Below are 19916 nucleotides of genomic sequence, written 5' to 3'. Positions count from 1 at the left end.
TACCGGGTGAGAGAAAATAATTCTCCTCATCTCCATCTTAAATGAGCGAGCCCTTATTTTGAAACGATGACTTCTAGCTCTAGATTCTCTGACAAGAGGAAACATCCACACACACTGTCAATACCCCTCCGAATCTTATAAGTTTCATCGTCGTCTCTTCTAAATTCCAGTGGACACAAACCTAACCTCTCCAATCTTTCCTCAAAAGGCAATCCACTCATTCCTGGAATTAGTGTTGTAAACCTCTTCTGAACTGTTCAAAAGCATTTGCATTTTTCTTTAAATAAGGAGAACAATACTTCAGATGTGGTCTCACCAAAACCCTTTACAAATAAAGCATAATCTTCCTACTTCTAAATTTAGTTCCGCTCATATAAATAATAATATACTATTTGCTTTCCTAATTAGAACATAGAACATTACAGCGCAGCACAGGCCCTTCGGCCCTCGATGTTGCGCCGACCAGTGGAACCAATCTAATGACCCTCTAACCTAAACTATTCCAATATTATCCATATGCCTATCCAATGACCATTTGAATGCCCTTAAAGTTGGCGAGTCCACAACTGCTACAGGCAGGGCATTCCATGCCCTTACTACCCTCTGAGTAAAGAAAGTACCTCTGACATCTGTCCTATATTTATCACCCCTCAATTTAAAGCTATGTCCCCTTGTGTTAGCCATCACCATCCGAGGAAAAAGTCTCTCACTGTCAACCCTATGTATTCCTCTGATCATCTTGTATGCCTCAATCCAGAGCTCTGCAATCTTTCACCATTTAGGTAATAAGCTTCTTAGCTATTCTTCCTGCCTAAATGGACAACTTCACATTTTCCCACATTATACTCCATTGGGCAGATTTTTGCCCACTCACTTAACCTATGTTCTTTTACAGCCTCCTTAGATCCTCTTCACAATTTACTTCCCCTAACTATTTTTGCATTACCAGCAAATTTAGCAGCCATACCTTCACTCCTTTCGTCCAAGTCATTTTTATCCAAGTCATAAATTGTAAAATGTTGTAAAATGTAAAATGTTGAGAGCCCTGCACTAATCCATATGCAGACCACTTGTCACATCCTGCCAATTAGAAAAAAATCAATTTATGCCAACTCTGTTTCCTGTTAGCTACAGTAAAAAGTCTGACAACACCAGGTTTTAGTCCAACCGATTTATTTGATAATAGACTCACAAGCTTTCGGGGTTAGTCCCTTCGTCAGGTGAATGGAGAGTTCTGGCCTGACGAAGGGACTAACCCCGAAAGCTTGTGAGTCTATTATCAAATAAATCGGTTGGACTAAAACCTGGTGTTGTCAGACTTTTTACTGTGTTTACGCCAGTCCAACGCTGGCATACCCACATCCTGTTAGCTAGCCAATCTTCCATCCATGCCAATATGTTATCCCTACACTGTGAGCTTTCATATGGCATCATGTGAAAAGTCTTCTGGAAACCAAGTACAGTACATTCACCAGTTCTCCTTTACTCATAGCACACATGACTCCTTCAAAGAACTCCAATAAATTAGTTAAATGTGATTTTTCTTTCACAAAACCATGAGATGTTGGCTCTGCCTGATTGCCTTCATTTTTTTTTCCAAGTGCCCTCTATAGTATTTTTAATAATGGCTTCTAATATTTTCCCTATGACAGATGTTAGGCTAACTGGCCTATAGTTTGCTGCTTTCTGTCTTCCCTTTTTGAATAAAAAGGTTACATTTGCTAACTTCCAATCTAATGGAATCTTCCATGAATCTAGGGGAATTTGGAAAATTAGCACCAATGTATCAACTATTTCATTAGCAACTTTTTTCAAGACTTTTGGGTGAAATTCATCTGGGCCTAAGGATTTGTCCACTGTAGACCCAATAATTTACTTCCCAAGTGATTATAATTTACATGAGTGCCTCCCTCTCTTCCATTTCTTGATTACAGTTGTTTCCGGGATGTTACTGGTATCCTCTCTAAGTGAAGACAAATGCAAAATTGCCTTGTTAATTCATCAGTCATAGCCCTACTTCCCAATACCAATTCCCCAGATGGGTTTTCTATTGGACCAATGCTCATTTGGTTAACTCTTTTCTTATTTAAATATCTATGAAACTGCTTATTGTCCACCTTTATATTACTGGGTAACTTTCTCTTGTACTCCAGTTGTTTCCTTCCTTATCAATGTTTTTCTCTTTCTTTGATGTTCTTAATATTCTTTGTAACCTTTTGACTTGCCACTCGTCTTTGTGCAAATATATGCTTTTTCTTTCATTTTAGTACTGTATTTAACATTTTTAGTTAACCACAGGTGATGGACCCTTCCCTTGGATGTTTTCTTTCTCATTAGAACGTGACTAATCAGTATATTCCAAAATATCCCTTTAAATGTCTGCTGTTGAACATCTGTTGATGTATAACTGAAGCATATTTCCCAGTTCATGTTAGCTAGCTCCATTTTCATACCCTCATAGTTGTCTTTATTTAAGTTGAAAATGCTGGTCTTGGATGCACTCTTCTCTCCCTCAAAGTGAATGTAAAATTAAATCATATTGTGATTGCTGCTACCTAGGGGTGCCTTTACTATGAGGTTATCAATTAATCCAATCCCATTGCATAATACCAAGTCCAGTATAGCCTGGAGCCACAGAGATCTGGTTGGCTCCAGAATATGCTGTTCTAAGAAACTATCCTGAAAACATTCCACGAACTCTGCATTTAAACTACCTTTGCTCATCTGATTCTTCCAATCAATTTGTAGATTAAAACCCACATGATTATTGCAATACCTCTCTGACAAGCTCCCATTATCTCTTTGTTTATGCTGTGTTCAACCATGTAGTACAATTAGGGCTTCAGATCATCACTCCCATCAGTGACTTCTTGGGAGCGATTTTCCCAAAGAAATTCAAAGTGTCAAATTTGCGTTAAAAACTGGAGTAGATCCTGCTGTTTTTTTCAGCGTGAGTTTCAAAATAAATCTCCCACACTCTGTGCACTGCAGAACCTCATTAAAAATCTCTGGGCAGGGCTGGCAGCGTAGCACTGATTGGGCCACTCTGACAGTGCAGAGATCGGCACGTGTGCGGCAGCCCCACACCACTGGCTTGCAGAGCCTCCCACCACCCGATCGCTGGCCTCCTGGACATGTCTGGGCCAGCCTCTCCCCCGCCCACCCCGCAGTCCCAATCATCTGATTCCTTCACAAATGGCAGTCCTGATCTCCCAATCTCTGACCCAGCCTTGACCCCACCTTGATAACCAACCCCAGTTACCTGCCTCCCTCCCTCTATTATTGATCCCTCTCCAGAGTGGCAGCGGGACCCCCCACCCCTATCGATCTCCCCACCAGAAGCCCCACCCCATTAGGCTGTGCTCCCTCTGTCCCTACCCCCTTGGCACTGCCCGATGCCTGGTGAACAATGCCAAGGTGCCACCTGAACATTAGCACTTTGACCCTCGGGCAGTGCTGGGGACTAGGGTGGTATTGCCAGGGGCATCTTCCCCTTACCCCTGACATTCTGGGAGGCCTCAATGGCCACCCTTCACTCCAGCGGGGTCAGTAGAGATGTTGGTGGTTTGAGCAGCTGCCCTTTCTTTTCATCTTTTTCACCATTCTTTCATTGCTCTCTCGATTGGAAGGTTTTGACCCCATTTTCAATGATGAATCATCATTTTAGTCATAATTGGCCACCTGCTTCCCTTCTGTTGATGTGAATAGACCAGAAATTCAGGGAGGCTCTGGGATGGCTTTTCAAATGTTTCTTTTGGCTCACCTGTGAACAAAGTCACTGATATATTTCAAAATTATATGGCATATTTTAGTTGGGCATTCTGACAATGTCCCATCCATCTTAGTTCACGTGAGACTATCATGGCCTCTGTAAGCGGCCTATCTGGAAAGTTGTTCATGTTTGTTCTTTTGTCCTCATTTGATTTTCAAGATCCTTCTTAGACAGTGTTTGTGATGTTCTTCTAGGACGTTGATGTGGCATCCAAACTTCAACACCCTAGAGTAGTATGGTGAGAACCAAGACCCGTACTTGAGAGACTTGAGTTAAATGTCAGGCCTGGTTTCAGGATCCTCAAATTCGAGAATATAACTTCCTCTGTTAGTTAAGATGTGTAAGCTAAGATCATTCTTAAAGTTTCCTGGTTCAGGTTTAAAAAACTTACACAATTCAAACCGATCACAACAGCTGGAGTCAGGTTTTTTTTTAATACCCAGTTTCCCAACTACATGAAGTTGTTAAATATATCCAGCTAAGTCACCAAATGCTGGTCTAAACCAGTCCCAGCCACGTACTGTTTAAAAAAAATACAGAAAATGCAACTCTTGTTAACAGTTTATCAAAAAAACTTCACTGACAGTCACTGCTAATGATAAAGTATTGCACCCATTTTGATTTGTCACCTACAATTAGTTATAGAAATGCAACCTTTGGACCTATGTTGCCTCTTGAGGTGTGCAGCAAAGAAAATACAACCAATAATCTAATCATAGTTCCAAAAGGTATTGGAAAAAGATTGAACAGGAGACCAGAGAAAGGAAACAAAGACTGCAGACACACATGTTTGACACAGCTACGGCTATGGCTGTTACCAAGTAATAGATAAGGTGCAGGTACAGCTCTGCATATGGCTCCAAGTGTGACCCTTATATACGTTTGTAAGGGTGGCAAAATAGTTCTTGCTGCATGGAAGTTATCACGGGGCTCAGTTCCAAATCCTAATTGTTGAGTTCAAACCAGAAATGTGGATTGAAGTGTAATTAAAATATGTTTAGCAGGATAATCGCACTAAGTGAGCTTCTCTGTGGAAAGTTTACATGAGTAAATTAAGATTATTCAGTTCAGATATCAGATTTGTTCCACAGCATCTGGTTTCCATCTTTCTGATTATGGTGACATCTCCATAAATGCATTCCTGATCTGATCACATTCTTGCCAATGTGCGGTTAGATTCTGTGCCAATTCACTGGGAATGATTAATTCCAGTACCATTACCTAATGTTCCATTAGAATCCTGCTATCAGAAATCCATTTCACTGTTTGCACTGATATTGATGTAACAGAGCTCTATCAATGGCACTGGTTAAGATATTTAATCATGGAGGTTGTTATTATACTACAGGTAGTATATGAAATTATTAGAACTGAGTTACTTTATATACCAAATTGGCCACTGAGAAAGAAAAGGCATACAGAAAGAAATGTACATGCATAGAGAAAAGATAATAGAATCAAACAGAGAAACTACAAAGAAAAGAGACAGAGAGGAGACTTGTAAAAAAGGGAACGTGAACAAGAAAGTCAAAGCAGCTACTCTGCATCAGAAAGGACAAGAAAAAAACCAGCTGGTTCATCAAGCCTGCTACAACTGAATCACAGCATTAAATCTATTCCCTTCCTCTTGCTTAAGAGAGGCAAAGAAAAAACACCATTAAAGAGAGAACTATATAAAGCAAGAAGGAAAATCAGGAAAATAAGATAAAGTGAACAAAAAAGAACTGAAGTGTGAAACAAACAGAGTGATAGCTGGGAAGAAGGCATAAAATCTATGAGCAATGCTAATGGAGATCAACTACTTCCCTTAGATAGAGATGGGTAAACCCACCTGGATTAAAGAGGATGTGTACAATTTCACCCTTTGCCTCAGCTGTTCATATAGATGACTGTGAATGAGCACATCAACTCCATTCCTTTGTGCCCACTTTCTATTTTAGTTTTTTACTGTTCTTTCATTCTTTTGCTTTCTCATCCTGAATAATTTCTCATTTCTTGAAAACTCAAAGCATGCCAGAGAGGATGCACACCACAAAAGTGGAGACTACTTGGCTCATTAGGATCTTTATCTATTTGGGCTAAAGAGGACTTTTCTGTTTCATGTGTATTATGTAACTACTCTAGAGTTAAATTTAGATGCTAAGATAACTCCTAGAACTCAAGTATACCTTTTTATAGTAATAAGCCAACAGGCATGGAACAATTGGTGGTTAGAAATTTTTTCATAATACGTTTATGTGCATAATTTGTGTACTACCCCAAGAGAAAATGACGCAGCCATAAAAATGTTTATTTTTCTATATCTCATCAGACAAAGGTGGATCATCAAACATATTCTAAAGCAGTTCACAGCTTTTAAAGCAAGAATGGTTTTGATTCAATATGTCCAGTGGGGGATGTTTAGCTAAGTGGCCTTAACTCCCATCCCAAGCATAGAGAGCTGTTGTCATTTACAGTGTTGACTTCGATTGGTGGCTAGTTGAGCCAAGACCCAGCAGAGAACTGAGGGAAGGGTTGGATGCTGACCTTTGTCTCTCTCTCCATGAGGAAGTCAGTCTTGGACAGTTTGTCTGAATAGTATGGTTTCAGTGCAACAGTGGGAGGTTGTGAGACTCAAAGCTAAGATACAATTGCAATCTGTATGAGCTAAGGTTATTGCCAAGAAGTTCAGGAATTACTGTAAAATTATTACTAGGCTGTAAAATAACAAGTATTTTACTATTATACTCACATTTTATTTAACAGTATTTATTATTTTTCATGGTATAACTAGTGATGAACAGTAGCCTTATTGGAATTTTTTTCTTTTCTTCATCAATTTCATGTACAGCAAAGCAGTTTGGTGTTTTCTGGTTATTTGTGACTAACTGGTATTTTTCAATGTACTGTTAATAGTATTTTAATTAAATGGTAAAAATATGAAGGTGAAAGACATTGTTTAATTAAGTATTTAGAGCACTTACAAAACGAGACTGCTGAGACATGGTGATGGCAGATAGGAAGCAGGCTTTTGTAAAGCCAAATTATGTACATAAATGTATTATCAAAAGAATTATGAATGTCTGGTTTCATGCATCACCAATGTGATTGGTATTGAATTAATAGAAACATTGGTGAAGTCAAAAGCATCAATTTTAACTCTGGGCTGATAAATTTTCATTTCAATTTGAAATTCAACTACTGCAGCCACAATAACAGACCCAGGGTATTCTCCCAATTCAATGCTGTATTTTGAATTGACTGACTCAATGGGAAATATACCCTCTTCCAGCGTATATTTCTGATGGATTAGACAGAGGCCCACCTAAAACAGGGAGGCATCTCTTAAAATGTGGTGCTTTCCCTTTTGGCTTGCTTCACTAGCATGGCAAAGGAAAATCATATGGTGAATAAGTTAGATGCAGGCACCTAGGTTCTTTGAAACCTCCATCAAATTGATTGTGGAAAGGTAAGGGTGAGAAGAGAATTGCTGTTCTTCAGCAACGCCAGTGGGATTGTTTAATATATTTTCCACCTGGCATCGAGACAGAGCATTAACTCAAGGAATGTTATCCCAGGTCGTGAGTACAATGTGGGATATGCTTCCAGGATCTTGCTGGAGTAGCAATGCTTCTTCATTTTATCCTCTCTGGATCACATTGCAACTGCCTGAGCAAAAATAGCCAGGAGTGCTGCTTCAGACTCATGAGTTCAAATTCCACCATGAAGACTGGGGTGTGTGAACATGGTTAATCAAATTAATCTGGAATGAAATAACTGGTATCAGTACTGGTGACCATGGAGCAACCACACTGTTGCAGAAAGACAATCTGGTGTACTAATGTCATTCAGGAAAAGAAGTCTGCTATCCTTACCTGATCTGGCCTGTACATGACTTCACCAAGCCACAACAATGTGGTTGATTCTGAAATGGCCCATCAAGTCCTTCATTTATACAAACAACTATACTTGCAATAGTTTAAGAAGATAGCTCACCACCACCTTCTCAACAGCAATTACAGATGAGCAACAATTGCTGGAAATGCTATAGATGCCCATGCCCTGAGAATTATCTTTTTAAAAACAATCCTTCAGCCTTCTTCTCAACCACAAATGGTAATTATTTTCCCTGCATCACTTCCTTCACCATAGGACATTCTGTCATTTGATTACAAATAAATAATCATCACTTCTTTGTTCCCTTCACAGCTCTCACCAGCAACAACCTCCAACCATTAACCTGCTTTTGCAGAATCAACACTCTCCGAATTCCCTTATTACTTCACAGACCCAGCACTTGCTCCACATTCAACAATCCTATCATCTACTTGGCATCTTCCTTCTGCCTCCTTTCAGCACAGGCAGCATAAACTGCACAAAACTGTACTCTTCTCAGTCGTCACTCACTACCTCTCTCCCTGCGGCATAAAACCCTGAGGTTGTCGCAGGACCAGCTAACCACACAGTCCAGGTTGAGCTGGGGCAATCAGCTAAGGTGATGGGTGGGCACTTTGAATTAGAAGGCTTCAGCAAACAGGATCTCTGTTAATTCCTTGTGTTCCTTCATTAGCCATTGGCAAATACGCACATTCAGCCAGATTGATTGCTTTAAATAATATTGTGGTACATCCTTTGCAACTCATTCTCCTCCCTTTCCTCTTTCTTCTCAGTGCTTTCCAACAGCCAGAGCTTCCAGAAGATCACAAATTGGAGAGCAGGTGTCCTTCTGAGGACTCCCAAGCACCAGTACCATAGCTGGGTTACTTAGTCAGTTACTGAGATCTACATATGTGATTCCCTTAGCTCTAACTTGAAGAAGAAATTAGTGGTAATAGCGACAGCCCAGAGGACAGCTCTTTAGATCCTATCCCTATATGAGGGAGAAACAATGGAATAATGGTAACCTTACTGGACTAGTAAGCCAAAGGCTCATGTTCTAGGGGCAGGGGTTCAAATCCCACCATGATAGCTGGTGGAATTTAAGTTCAATTAGTAAATCTGGAATTGAAAGTTAGTCTCATTAATGGAGACTATGACAAGTGTCATCAATTGTTTGAAAACCCATCTTGTTCCTTCAGGGAAAGAAGTCTGCCATTCTTAAGTGATCTGGCCTACAGTGACTCAACCTGCAGCAATGTGGTTGACTCTCTTTTGCCCTTATTCTTAGTTCAGGGTAACTAGGAATGGACAATAAATGCTGGCTTTGTCAGTGAAGTTCACACCCCATCAAAGAATGAAGACAATAATGCTGACTTTAGAAACCCAGCAATAAGCAGTAGACTCATCCACAAGTTCTACAAGATTGTTGAAAGTGAAGCTAAATTGAAACTTCTGCCAAGGGCTTTCATCAAAGCTGAAAGTACAGTTCAGTCCATGCAGCCTCAGTGCTGTTATCCCACTCACTACCTTGGAGAGTGTGGCCCCTCCAGTTCGTAGAAGTCTATGTATGAGTACTTTAGTAGAAGCTAGAATGGCTGCAATGCAAGATTGGTCTCCAATCTTGGCTCTGACTAGGATAGATAGATGTCCACCTTGAAGAAAATGACGGAGGATTTGGATAGGGGGTTTCAAAGAGAGAGGCATTTTCTGCACTCTGTCCTCCCATCGATCAGTACAAATGATGAGAGTCTATCCATGAGAGCAGCATTGTTGTCCTTAGGATGTCAACAGATTTGTTGCCTTGTTAAACCTTGAATAGAAAGCCAGCTGGACTAGAGTTTGAAGAAGCCCAAATTGCAGCCTCACCACCTGAGGCTTGAACATCCATGAATCATTGACCATGAACACCTCAAATATCAAAATTGCCCTCATGTGCAACAACAAACTGTGCCAAGCTCTGTTGTAATTACTGGGTAAGGGCACCTCGTAGGAGCAACAGAGTAGGTAAACTTCCTGTTAAGTAGATGAGTTGACACTGGGTGAGAAATAATTTTAGTCCAGTCATCACCACCATCACATTTGGGAGTTATTTTCAATCCAGCTTGTTTGTCTGCATTGTAAGAATGCCAGTGATGAAGAACCTGGCTGGTTTTGCTGTTGTTTTAAATCAAAACAAAGGGAGTGAGAAGGACTGTTAACATGGAAGGGCATTTTAGTTTTCAGGCAAATTGAGCAGGTTAACAAGAATGGTTCGAAACCAGCTGCTTCTTGGTCTTAATGGCTTGGAGAAGTTGTTCCTCCTTGTTGTCTTTCACCTAATTCATCCTTGTGACACTTCTTTGTTGTTGCTGTGTCTCCACCCTTTCTAATCCTTGTTGCTTATTCATGTTGTTCAAACTTCAGTACACTGCTAGACCATGGCCCATGTTGTCTGCAGCATGTAGCAGCGTATCATCAGACCAATTAGGAGCCTGAATCTTGATACCAGTGTAGTGTTCAACGATGTTCCTGATTGTTCTATGTGGTTCTTATTGTAATCATGCTAATCAAAGCTTGGTGGGGTTGAGGAAAAGAATCTTCAATCAGAAATGCATCATTTATCCATTGTTCCCTCGCAGTCTTCCTTTGATATTCCCAGAGGACCGGGATATTGGTTGTGAGGAAGGAGAAAGATGGTCATTGTCATATAGACCAATTAGAGATAATTGTAAGAAGAACCTGGCTTTCTTAAGGTCGTGAAAGTAGCCCAATCTATCACACAAACCAGCCTCCCATCCATTGACTCTGTCTTCACTTCCCGCAGCCAGCATAATTAAGGACCCCACGTACCCCAGACACCTTCTTCCGTCTGGGAAAAGATACAAAAGTCACATACCAACTGACAAGAACAGCTTCTTCCCTGCTGCCATCAGACTTTTGAATGGATTACCTCACATTAATTGATCCTTCTTTACACCCTAGCTATGGCTGTAACACCACATTCTGCACTCTCTCATTTCCTTCTCAATGAACGGTAGACTTTGTCTGTATAGCGCGTAAGAAACAACACTTTTCACTGTATACTAATATGTGTGACAAAAAATCAAATCAAACTAAAATCGAATCAAATCAAATCCTTGTTGATATGATTAGTAAAGTTTGCAGTCAATAATGCCCTGTTCACCAAGGAAGCTGATCATTGCTGCAAGGCCCATAACTCATTCTGACCAGTGGGAAAGTGATGAACTGATTGGTCATGCCTAAGATGGCACTTGTGATCTTGTTAATGCAGCTGTGCTCTGCGGACTGGGAGGTGCGAGTGATGTCACCAGTAGCACATAGGAAAAAGCATGGTCCCCTAGACCAGCATTCCATTCAGCTTGTGACAGGCTGCCTGAATAAAGCACAGACTCCTGAGGTAAAAGAAAAAGCTCTACAACGATAATTTCTAAAGTCATAATCAATTCAAGTCAACACAACCCTCTCCTATCATCCAATTCCTTCACAGTGCAATTCTTTCAAAATCAATGCACTTGTTTGGAAAAGCTGCTGCTTCCAGTCGATTTCATATAAGCTTTCTTAAGAAGGCATTGATCTACAAAGATTGTCATTTCTTAACATACCTGAATCTCCCTGACATCAGGACTGTTTGCTAAATGGGAACTGCTGTGTGGGTGCCAGTGGAACATTTTCTTGTCCTGGGCAAAGCTGGACCATTATGAGCTGTTTATATTTTTACTAGATTTTCAATCCGGTACAGATATTGTATCACCTTTCACATTGCGATTTGCAATTCTCTCCAGTATGGACATGGGATGGATTTATCTCTTTTACTTCCATTCAAAATTATGGGAGTCAATTTTAACCCTATCAGCCAGACAGATGGGCAAATGAAGAACAAATGATATAGTTAGTGAAACGTTTGGAACTCAGGCCTGTTCTTACATTTCTGAGGATAATCTGCAGGATGCAGAGAAAGATGAGGGTTGCAATTTTCTGATCATTCATACCAGTGGGATTTTCCCATCCTGCTGCAGTGAACGGAGATTTGGCTTGTCACCAAATTTTCCAACTTCGCTGCTTGGGAATGTCATATGAATCCACGGAAAGATCACACCTGAGGTTTAGATAATCAATTCAAGTGAAAGCAAAATATGAAAATCTGAAACAAAAAGTGAAAATGTTGGAATTGCTCAGCAGGTCAAGGAGCATCTGTGAAAAGAGAAACAGAGTTGATGTTTCACGTTGTGTTCTTTCATCAGAACAGATTAATTGATGTGAAATGTGAATTCTATAGATGCTGATTGGCCTTCTATTAAGTTATTGGGATCTCAATGGCATTTTAACTCTGAGCTGAAAAAAAAGTCATTGCTTTCCCATTAGGCTGAAGCAAGTTGACAAGTGGTGGAAAGGACAAGTTAGTCAAGGTTTCTTATGTAAGGCAGGTCATCTTCCACCTCTTCTTTTGTCCCAGGGACTTCAGTTCTGACTGAAGCCCCTGCCTTTTGCCTGGAAGTTGCCAGAGGCCATCCCATCTGTTCTGCACTCTGTCAGTCCATTCTGAACAGGATGTCGACGGATGACCCAGTGGTCAAAATTGCCAATGTCTCCTGCCCCTTCAGGGGGTCAGGAAATTCCAGTAGGAATCAGAGAATCCTACTGGAAACCCTCCCCAAGTTAAAATCCATCTTGTGATCTTTTCATTCAAGTCCAGCTGCAGACATTATGTGATGGTAAATCTGATTGAATGAGGTAGCTGAGAGACATGTTACTGAGGTTTTGTTCATCTCTGGATATGATGACAACTAACCTTCTACTAAGGACTCTTGTGCAATGATAGACACAGCATGGAGCTAAGGCCCACTCTAGCAGCACATAGGTGAGAAGGGAGACCATCAAAGCCATGCACTATATAGGGCTAAGTATCCCATGGGCTGTATAGAGGTGGTCACGGCCATGCAAGGAGCATTCATATTGTGTATGAATCCTCATACACCATTGCATTATTCTTCAAAGGGAGAGGGCAAAGAAATGAATGCAACATTGGTAGGAATAATGGTAGGAAGGACTATTACTTACTTGGCGAAAAACTGCAGCAGGCGGCGGTGCAGAGGGACCTCGGGGTCCTTGTGCATGAGTCGCAAAAACCCAGTCTACAGGTGCAGCAGGTGGTCAGGAAGGCAAATGGGATGCTGGCCTTCATAGCGAGGGGGATTGAATATAAAAGTAGGGAGGTCTTGCTGCAGCTGTATAGGGCACTAGTGAGGCCGCAGCTAGAGTACTGTGTGCAGTTTTGGTCGCCGCACTTAAGCAAGGATATTTTGGCCATGGAGGGAGTGCAGAGGAAGTTTACTAGGCTGATGCCAGGGTTGAGCTATGAGGAAAGGCTGGATAAACTAGGCTTGTACTCGTTAGAGTTTAGAAGAATGAGGGGAGATCTTATTGAGACATATAAGATGATGAATGGGATGGATAGGATAGAGGTGGGGAGGCTCTTCCCGCTCAGAAAGGACAGTCGGACTAGACGGCACAGCCTCAAGATAAAGGGGGGGGCGGTTTAGAGCGGAGTTGAGGAGGAACTTCTTCACTCAAAGGGTGGTGAATCTCTGGAATTCTCTGCCTGTTGAAGTGGTGGAGGCTGCCTTGCTAAATATTTTTAAGACGCGGGTTGATAGGTTTTTGATAGGCAAGGGGATTAAGGGTTATGGGAAGAGGGTGGGAATGTGGAACTGAGCCACGACAGATCAGCCATGATCTTATTGAATGGCGGGGCAGGCTCGAGGGCCAGATGGCCTACTCCTGCTCCTATTTCTTATGTTCTTAACATCCAAAACATTGTTCTGCAATGGGTTATTTTCTTATACAGATTGGGTATCTTATATTGGGGAGGCAATGGCCTAATGGTATTATTGCTAGATTATTAATCCAGAAACTCAGTTTATGTTCTGGAGACAGAGGTTCAAATCCCACCGCAACAAATGGTGAAATCTGAATTCAATAAAAAAAGTCTGGAATTAAGAAGATCGTGAAAACATTGTTGATTGTTGGAAAAACCCACCTGGTTCATGAATGTCCTTGAGGGAAGAAAATCTGCCATCCTTACCTGGTCTGCCCTGTACATGACTCCAGAACCTCAGCAATGTGGTTGACTCTCAACTGCCCTTGGGCAACTAGGGATGGGCAATAAATGCTCGCCAGCCAGCAACGCCCATATCCCACAAATGAATTTTAAAAATTCACCTCATTATCTAAAATCCAAATTGATGACATTTCATAACCGATAGTAAATATTAGCAACTTGCATTGAGGAGAAGGAATTGGTTACAAAAATGAAAAGAAAGGTTTTGTTATCTGCCTTCTGACTCCGTGGGCTCCGCTTACTTGAGGAAATGCAAAAGGAACATTTAGGACACGTGGGTTCACAAGTCAGCATATCCTGCTGTTGGCAACAGCAGAAAATTCTCAAAACCATCAAAATGTTATTTTGGAATTTTTATGTCAACATTTAGTTGATCTCTTTAATGAAGGGTGATACCAATCTCCAGTGCCTTGATGACCTTCATGTGTAAATTTTGATAGTGTTGGGCAGCAGAGCCTATGACTGCCCTCTACCAATATATAAATATAGAAGGGATCACTGTCGAGTGATTTGGGGCTGGAAACCTGGTTGAGTTTCCTCTCCTTATCCAGGTGCATCAGCATTAACTGTAATGCCTTCACTATTTCTCTAGGTTTGACTAGATCATTCAATAATACAAAATGGGAATGAAACCTGGGGCTTTCCTTGTCTCAGCTGCTCAACAGGTAAACTCACTTAACCACCATGGGTAGCCAATACTGTTTCTCTTCCCCCATTCAATAGTACTCAAGGTATTATTGCCTGGAAGGCATGACTGAGATTTGCAACACATTGGATCCTTTATGGATGATACCCCAAACTAAATTTCTTTTTTCTCCTCTGAAGATGATGTGCTGAGTAAAAGTGGACACCAATGTTACCACCACAAACCAGCACCTGCTAAATTGGATTGACAATTTCCAGATGTAGTCCAAGATCGGTTGAGCTGTGGAACTGACAGTACAAGTCATTGATGCACTTTCAGGATTACTAGCACCTCTGGTCCCTCCCTAGAACAGTCCACAAAGTTATCAAATGTGACCGCACACTAACTGTTTGTGCCAGAGGTTGATACTGGTGCTGTAGTGTTAAATTTACATTACTTTGGAGAAGTCCCCATGTATAAACTGCAACATTTCCTGCTGTTGTTAAATCTGTGGAATTGGGGCAGAATTAGAACTGAAGCAAGCACAATTACTAAACCACTTACATAAAAGGCGCATTAATGATTAGGTAACCTGATGGTAACGTACTCCTTTTGCGTGTTGTGTGTTTGCCCACTTGTCCAATATATCTCTGGTTTCATAAATAAGACTTGAACACAAATATTACCACAGAGCTGGCCCCATGTTGCTTGTACTGTGCCAAAGGAATTCATTTTGAAGGTCAGAGTCTTCACATGGGGGGGGAGAGAAGATAGGAAAGAAAAAATGTAACTTTGAATAATTTTCAATAGGAGGTTAAAGTTCCAGCTCTGATGTAATGAAATGGATATGGATCACAGCAAGTGTCACAATGTCTGATAATGCATACAATGTGTACTGCTCAAAAAAGGTGAGGCACACCACTCGGTGTTTCCAGCACACTCTACCGAACATGCTGTAAAACATTCAGAAATAAAACAAAATCAAAATTACAGGAAATGGAAACCTTTTGCCCATCTTCTTTCTTTGAGAGGAATGCAGTGGTCAGCACAGACTAGCAGGGTAATGTGAAAAACATAGCATTTCATGGCCATAGCTGCGAGGATTGTTTTGATAATCAGAGACAGCATGTACCAAACAATTTCATTATGAGATAAGGGTTAACATATAGTTTTGGAACTATGTATGCAGCTGGTAGCGCTATTGCCTGAAAGGTGGACTGGGGTTTGCACACATTGCATCCTTCATGGATGACAATGTTGAATATATAGAGGATCCAAATCTGGACAAATCTCAACTCAAAACCCCTACTTTCCAGTAAATTCTCCTTTACTGGCTAGGATCAAGCTCATTTTATTGTTCCTTTGCTGCTTTATACTGTGGAGAATTGTGTTATGTTTTACTCTTTTACTAGTTCAGATCATTAAAAAATGTGAATTCTGTATCCAGTGATTTCCGATGGCCTCTTATTGGCTCTAAAGATAAATATTTTACAAATGGGTCAAACTGATGCTTAACCTTTGCTCAAATACTCAAAACTGTCTGGTTACAAATAGCTTGGATTAACTGACACAAGAAACACTGGATGGACTACTGTTAATTATACAAATGAACAATACAAAATTTTGTCAGTGGTTAGTAAGTGAGTGCAGTTAATATGTATCCCTAGCAACTTGCGAGTCACTTGTTGAGTATGTGTATGGTTTGGTAAGACTTCGTCTTGAGATATTCCTGCCAATGCAATTACATTTAAATGCTAGACTGTAGGGGTTAACTAACTCAGCTTTAACTTGACCACATTTTAAGACTCAGCAGGCATGTTGGGTTAGCTTGGAAAATTGACTGCATTTTTGAAAGTATAAGGCAGACGAAAACAGCAGCTTTTTGTGGCCACAGCTGCAAAGATTGTTTTGGTAGTCAGAGACAACATGTACCAAACAATTTTGGGCTAACACATAGTTTTGGAACTGTGTGCACAGCTGGCAGTCTGTTTTCGAGACCTGTTCAGTCTGTTTGGAGTTCAAGCTTATCTCAGAACACATTTTGATCAGTACAGGACTGGCAAAAGCCAGTATTTCTCACTCTCTCTCTTTCTCTCCCTAGTAATTATTTTCTGTTCATTTTCTGTAATGTTAATTTTGAGCTCTGCTCAATACAAGAAATTCAATTCAGTATCTGTGATACCTTTGTTTATTCTGAGGAATGAATGGACCTTTACATCACTACAGTATCTATTTTCCTGAAAAAGAAGTGTCTGACAAACCTTTTTCATTCAAAGGGAAAAAAAGAGATTAGATTTAATTAACGTTGATGTGAAAAAAAAGTTTGTTAAATACTTTGACATGAAACATTAAGCACTGATGACTATTTACAAGACATGTGTAAAGTAGTCATAGGGATAAACAGTTTTATTTTAAAATGAGACCACAATTCTCTTTATATAGAGTGCACATTATGAGGACATCAAATACATTCTCGATAAACTGGTCTCCTAGACTAAAGAGAGCCTGATGTGAGTGGGCATGTGGCATGTAGGCATGCATATTTTGGCCAACTACCCTTCCATACCTGCAATATTTTGTAGACAGTTTCCACAGGAACCATTGGCATACGCTCCTGAGATGGAAACTTATTAGTCGCAGTCCACATCAATCAGTGAAATTACATCACGAAAAAGTTTCAAGGTGCTTTTACCTTAGAAAAGTACATTCACGGTTCTCATAACAATATCTACAACTGAAAGGGATTTTGCGGAAACTGCAATAAACCAAAATGGACCAATTACTAATGACAAATTGCAAAATTGATGATACCATCATTGATTGTGTTAGCTACATGTCCAAACTAAGATATATGGTCTAACCTGATGTATTGTTAGAACCTGCAGAAAAAGGACTTCAGTCACTCACAAAAATGACATGTATTCTATAATTCCACACTGGTCTGTGGCATAAGTCAAGTCTATCATTTACTGTACAGAGTATTTACAGTTAGTGCACTCTGTTTAGCGTGCCATGTCAGGTGTAGCAATTTTCCTGGTAATCCATTACTAAATGTCACACAATATGAATTCCTACATCACTACCATGTTTATCATTCTCTCACCTCAACCCCACTTAGTAAACCCACTGGCAATCAGTTAAAAATAAATATAAATAATATAAGCACATACAGGATAGCAAAGAAATCTGGCAGTCAATTAATTTCATCTTGAGGAACTGGCAACATTGGTAAATCAGTCTTCCTTCACTCTCAATGTCTATGGCCTCATTAGATCCTATTTGATTGCAACACTCTTAATAGCTTAATGTCAGCCATTTTCTAAAACTGACTGGGTGATTTTAGAAAGTGGTCTGGTATTAATGTTCTGACTAACTGTCCACAGAAAAATTAGGAAATACTGTATCACATTCACTGCGCACGCCAAAGACATGCAGAAATTCAAGAAAAGATCACCATTACGCCAACTTGAACTGATCCTGTAGATGTTACCTGGAAATTGGACAAAAGGATCCCAATAGATTCCTTTTTCAGAATCTTACGTGATGAAATAGACAAAACTCAGGATCCCAGTGCAGCAAACCTTTTTCTTTCAAGCAACCAAATCTCTGACACTTTTACACTTTATGAAATTTCAATCCATGTCGCAACTAATCAGAGGAATCTTTCCCTGCCTTTCCTACAGCAGACCATTCCAAAGGAACAAACTGTTTCTTATCGCTTTCACTCCACTTATTGATTTCCAAAAAAACCCAAGTCACTTTCTGTTCACTTCCACTAAACATAACACCAAAGCACGTCCTGTTTACTATTGTTGAATACAATTCCAATCCAACAAACCCCTTATCGTATTCCAATGGATCAAATCTTTTCCCATTTTCTCCATTCATATCAGGTGATAATTAAGGACAGTTTTCCCGTTTACTCCTACAATGTGAAATTTCTGATCCAAATATCAAATATAGTTGCATAGTTTTCAATCATCAGTCTCCAAATACAGTGGATCGACTAGCAAACAAAGTCTAAAGATAATTGCACCAGGTTTTAGAAGTCTTGATTAAATATATTCTTCTTGTATGTTCTATGTTGTGTTTTGTTGAATAATTGAATGAATGATTGATTCATTAGTTTGTGGTACAAAGATTTGAAAACTTACTGTTTTTATCTTTAGCTTATATGATTTCCTGAACAATCACAGTCCAAGTGTAAAATACCTTACCCATTTCCCTATATCAGGATTCACCTGGACTGAAAACCAATGCCACTAAAATGGACTTGATGTTCACGGCTTATAATGGCTGCTGATCATAAGTTTTAACAACTACTTCCGCGTGAAATGCTAAATAACTATCTCCAATCAAAGGATTTTTTTAAATCAATCGGTTAAAGTTAAAATTAACATGGATTTGGATCCTGTGCTCTCTTTCCACAGAAAAGGGACTGAGTGCACAAAGGAAAAAGAAACGATCAACCTAAGGAAAAGAAATGATTAGTGCAAATTTAAATGCAGACTAATGTTTTCCTGGATTGGTGAAACTTGAACTTCAATATTTGTTTCTATTGGTGAAATGCTTATATAACACTGAGCAACACTATTTAGTCTGGTCGTTCATTGGCTTCCCTAAATACTGCTGTGCGGTGCTGTGCTGACGCCTGCATTCCCCTACATCTGCTAAAGACACATCCCTTAGCTCCTATTTACACGACGTGGTTCCTCTGTGCTTTAGCAGTTTGCTGCTTCAAGCAAGACTCAAATCAGTGATGTACTGAAGGCAGATGGAAAGACTTGTTGCACACTGCACGGCTTTGTCCCCACATCTTCCAGTTCATGCGGACTCTGTACTGCTAGCAGTGCCTGTGGTCTTCTTCTTTGCGCGCAATTTGACACTCTTTGATTGTGGCTGAAAAACAAATATTAAGAGACAACTAATTAAGCAAGCTCTTCAGGAGTTGCTCATGCACACGTGAACCTATTACATTAACTCAGCTGAAGGGAGATTGACACTACATCAATCAGATCTACTACCTGTGCTGCCCACCACTAGCCCCATATTACTGTGTTCAGGAAATATAAACAACTCCTACCAAAGTTTGGTGCCTTTGCTGTTCTTAGCTGCACCCAAACTGATTCTACATCCTGATCTTTAGATCTAAGATCCTCTATCACTGATGTACTGATCCCAACCTTTATTGACAGTGGCTCCATCTCCTTTGCTTTTTTGCCTGCCAAATACACTAGAATTTTCAGTTTCCCACCTTGTTCATGCTACAGCTATGTCTCTGTAATGGCAACTGATTGATCTCTATTTACTTGTATTTTGCCGGCAATTCATTTATCTTTTGCAAATTTGTATGCATTCAGCTGTAATGCCTTCAATCCTGTCTTATTATTTTTGTAATCTCTAGCCTTAACTATGGGTGCACTCTTGTGTTTGTATGTTCTGTCCCTTCCTGCCACATCTAGTAGCCATTTCTCTTGTTCCTATCCAACGCTCTTACCTTCTCCTCCCTCTTCAGTTTCAAATTTTCTCTTAGACCTATATTT

General features: G+C 40.2%; 1 protein-coding gene across 3 annotated transcripts in view; it reads right to left on the bottom strand.

Annotated features, from left to right (window-relative positions):
- Positions 1-4217: 4217 nt before the first annotated feature.
- The window catches only part of LOC145351931 (receptor expression-enhancing protein 2-like), a 176644-nt gene continuing 160945 nt past the window's right edge, over positions 4218-19916 (bottom strand). For all 3 annotated transcript variants that reach the window (XM_080201726.1, XM_080201725.1, XM_080201724.1), the window contains one exon: positions 4218-19272. In XM_080201726.1, coding sequence (XP_080057852.1) covers positions 19198-19272 — 75 coding nt within the window. In that variant the 3' untranslated portion in view covers positions 4218-19197. The remainder of the gene's footprint in view (positions 19273-19916) is intronic.

Source organism: Carcharhinus amblyrhynchos, chromosome 13, assembly GCF_965287045.1.
Source record: "Carcharhinus amblyrhynchos chromosome 13, sCarAmb.v2.hapA, whole genome shotgun sequence".
Classification (NCBI taxonomy): domain Eukaryota; kingdom Metazoa; phylum Chordata; class Chondrichthyes; order Carcharhiniformes; family Carcharhinidae; genus Carcharhinus; species Carcharhinus amblyrhynchos.
The sequence above is the reverse complement of the archived record's forward strand: the minus strand, read 5'-3'. Positions and strand labels throughout refer to the sequence as shown.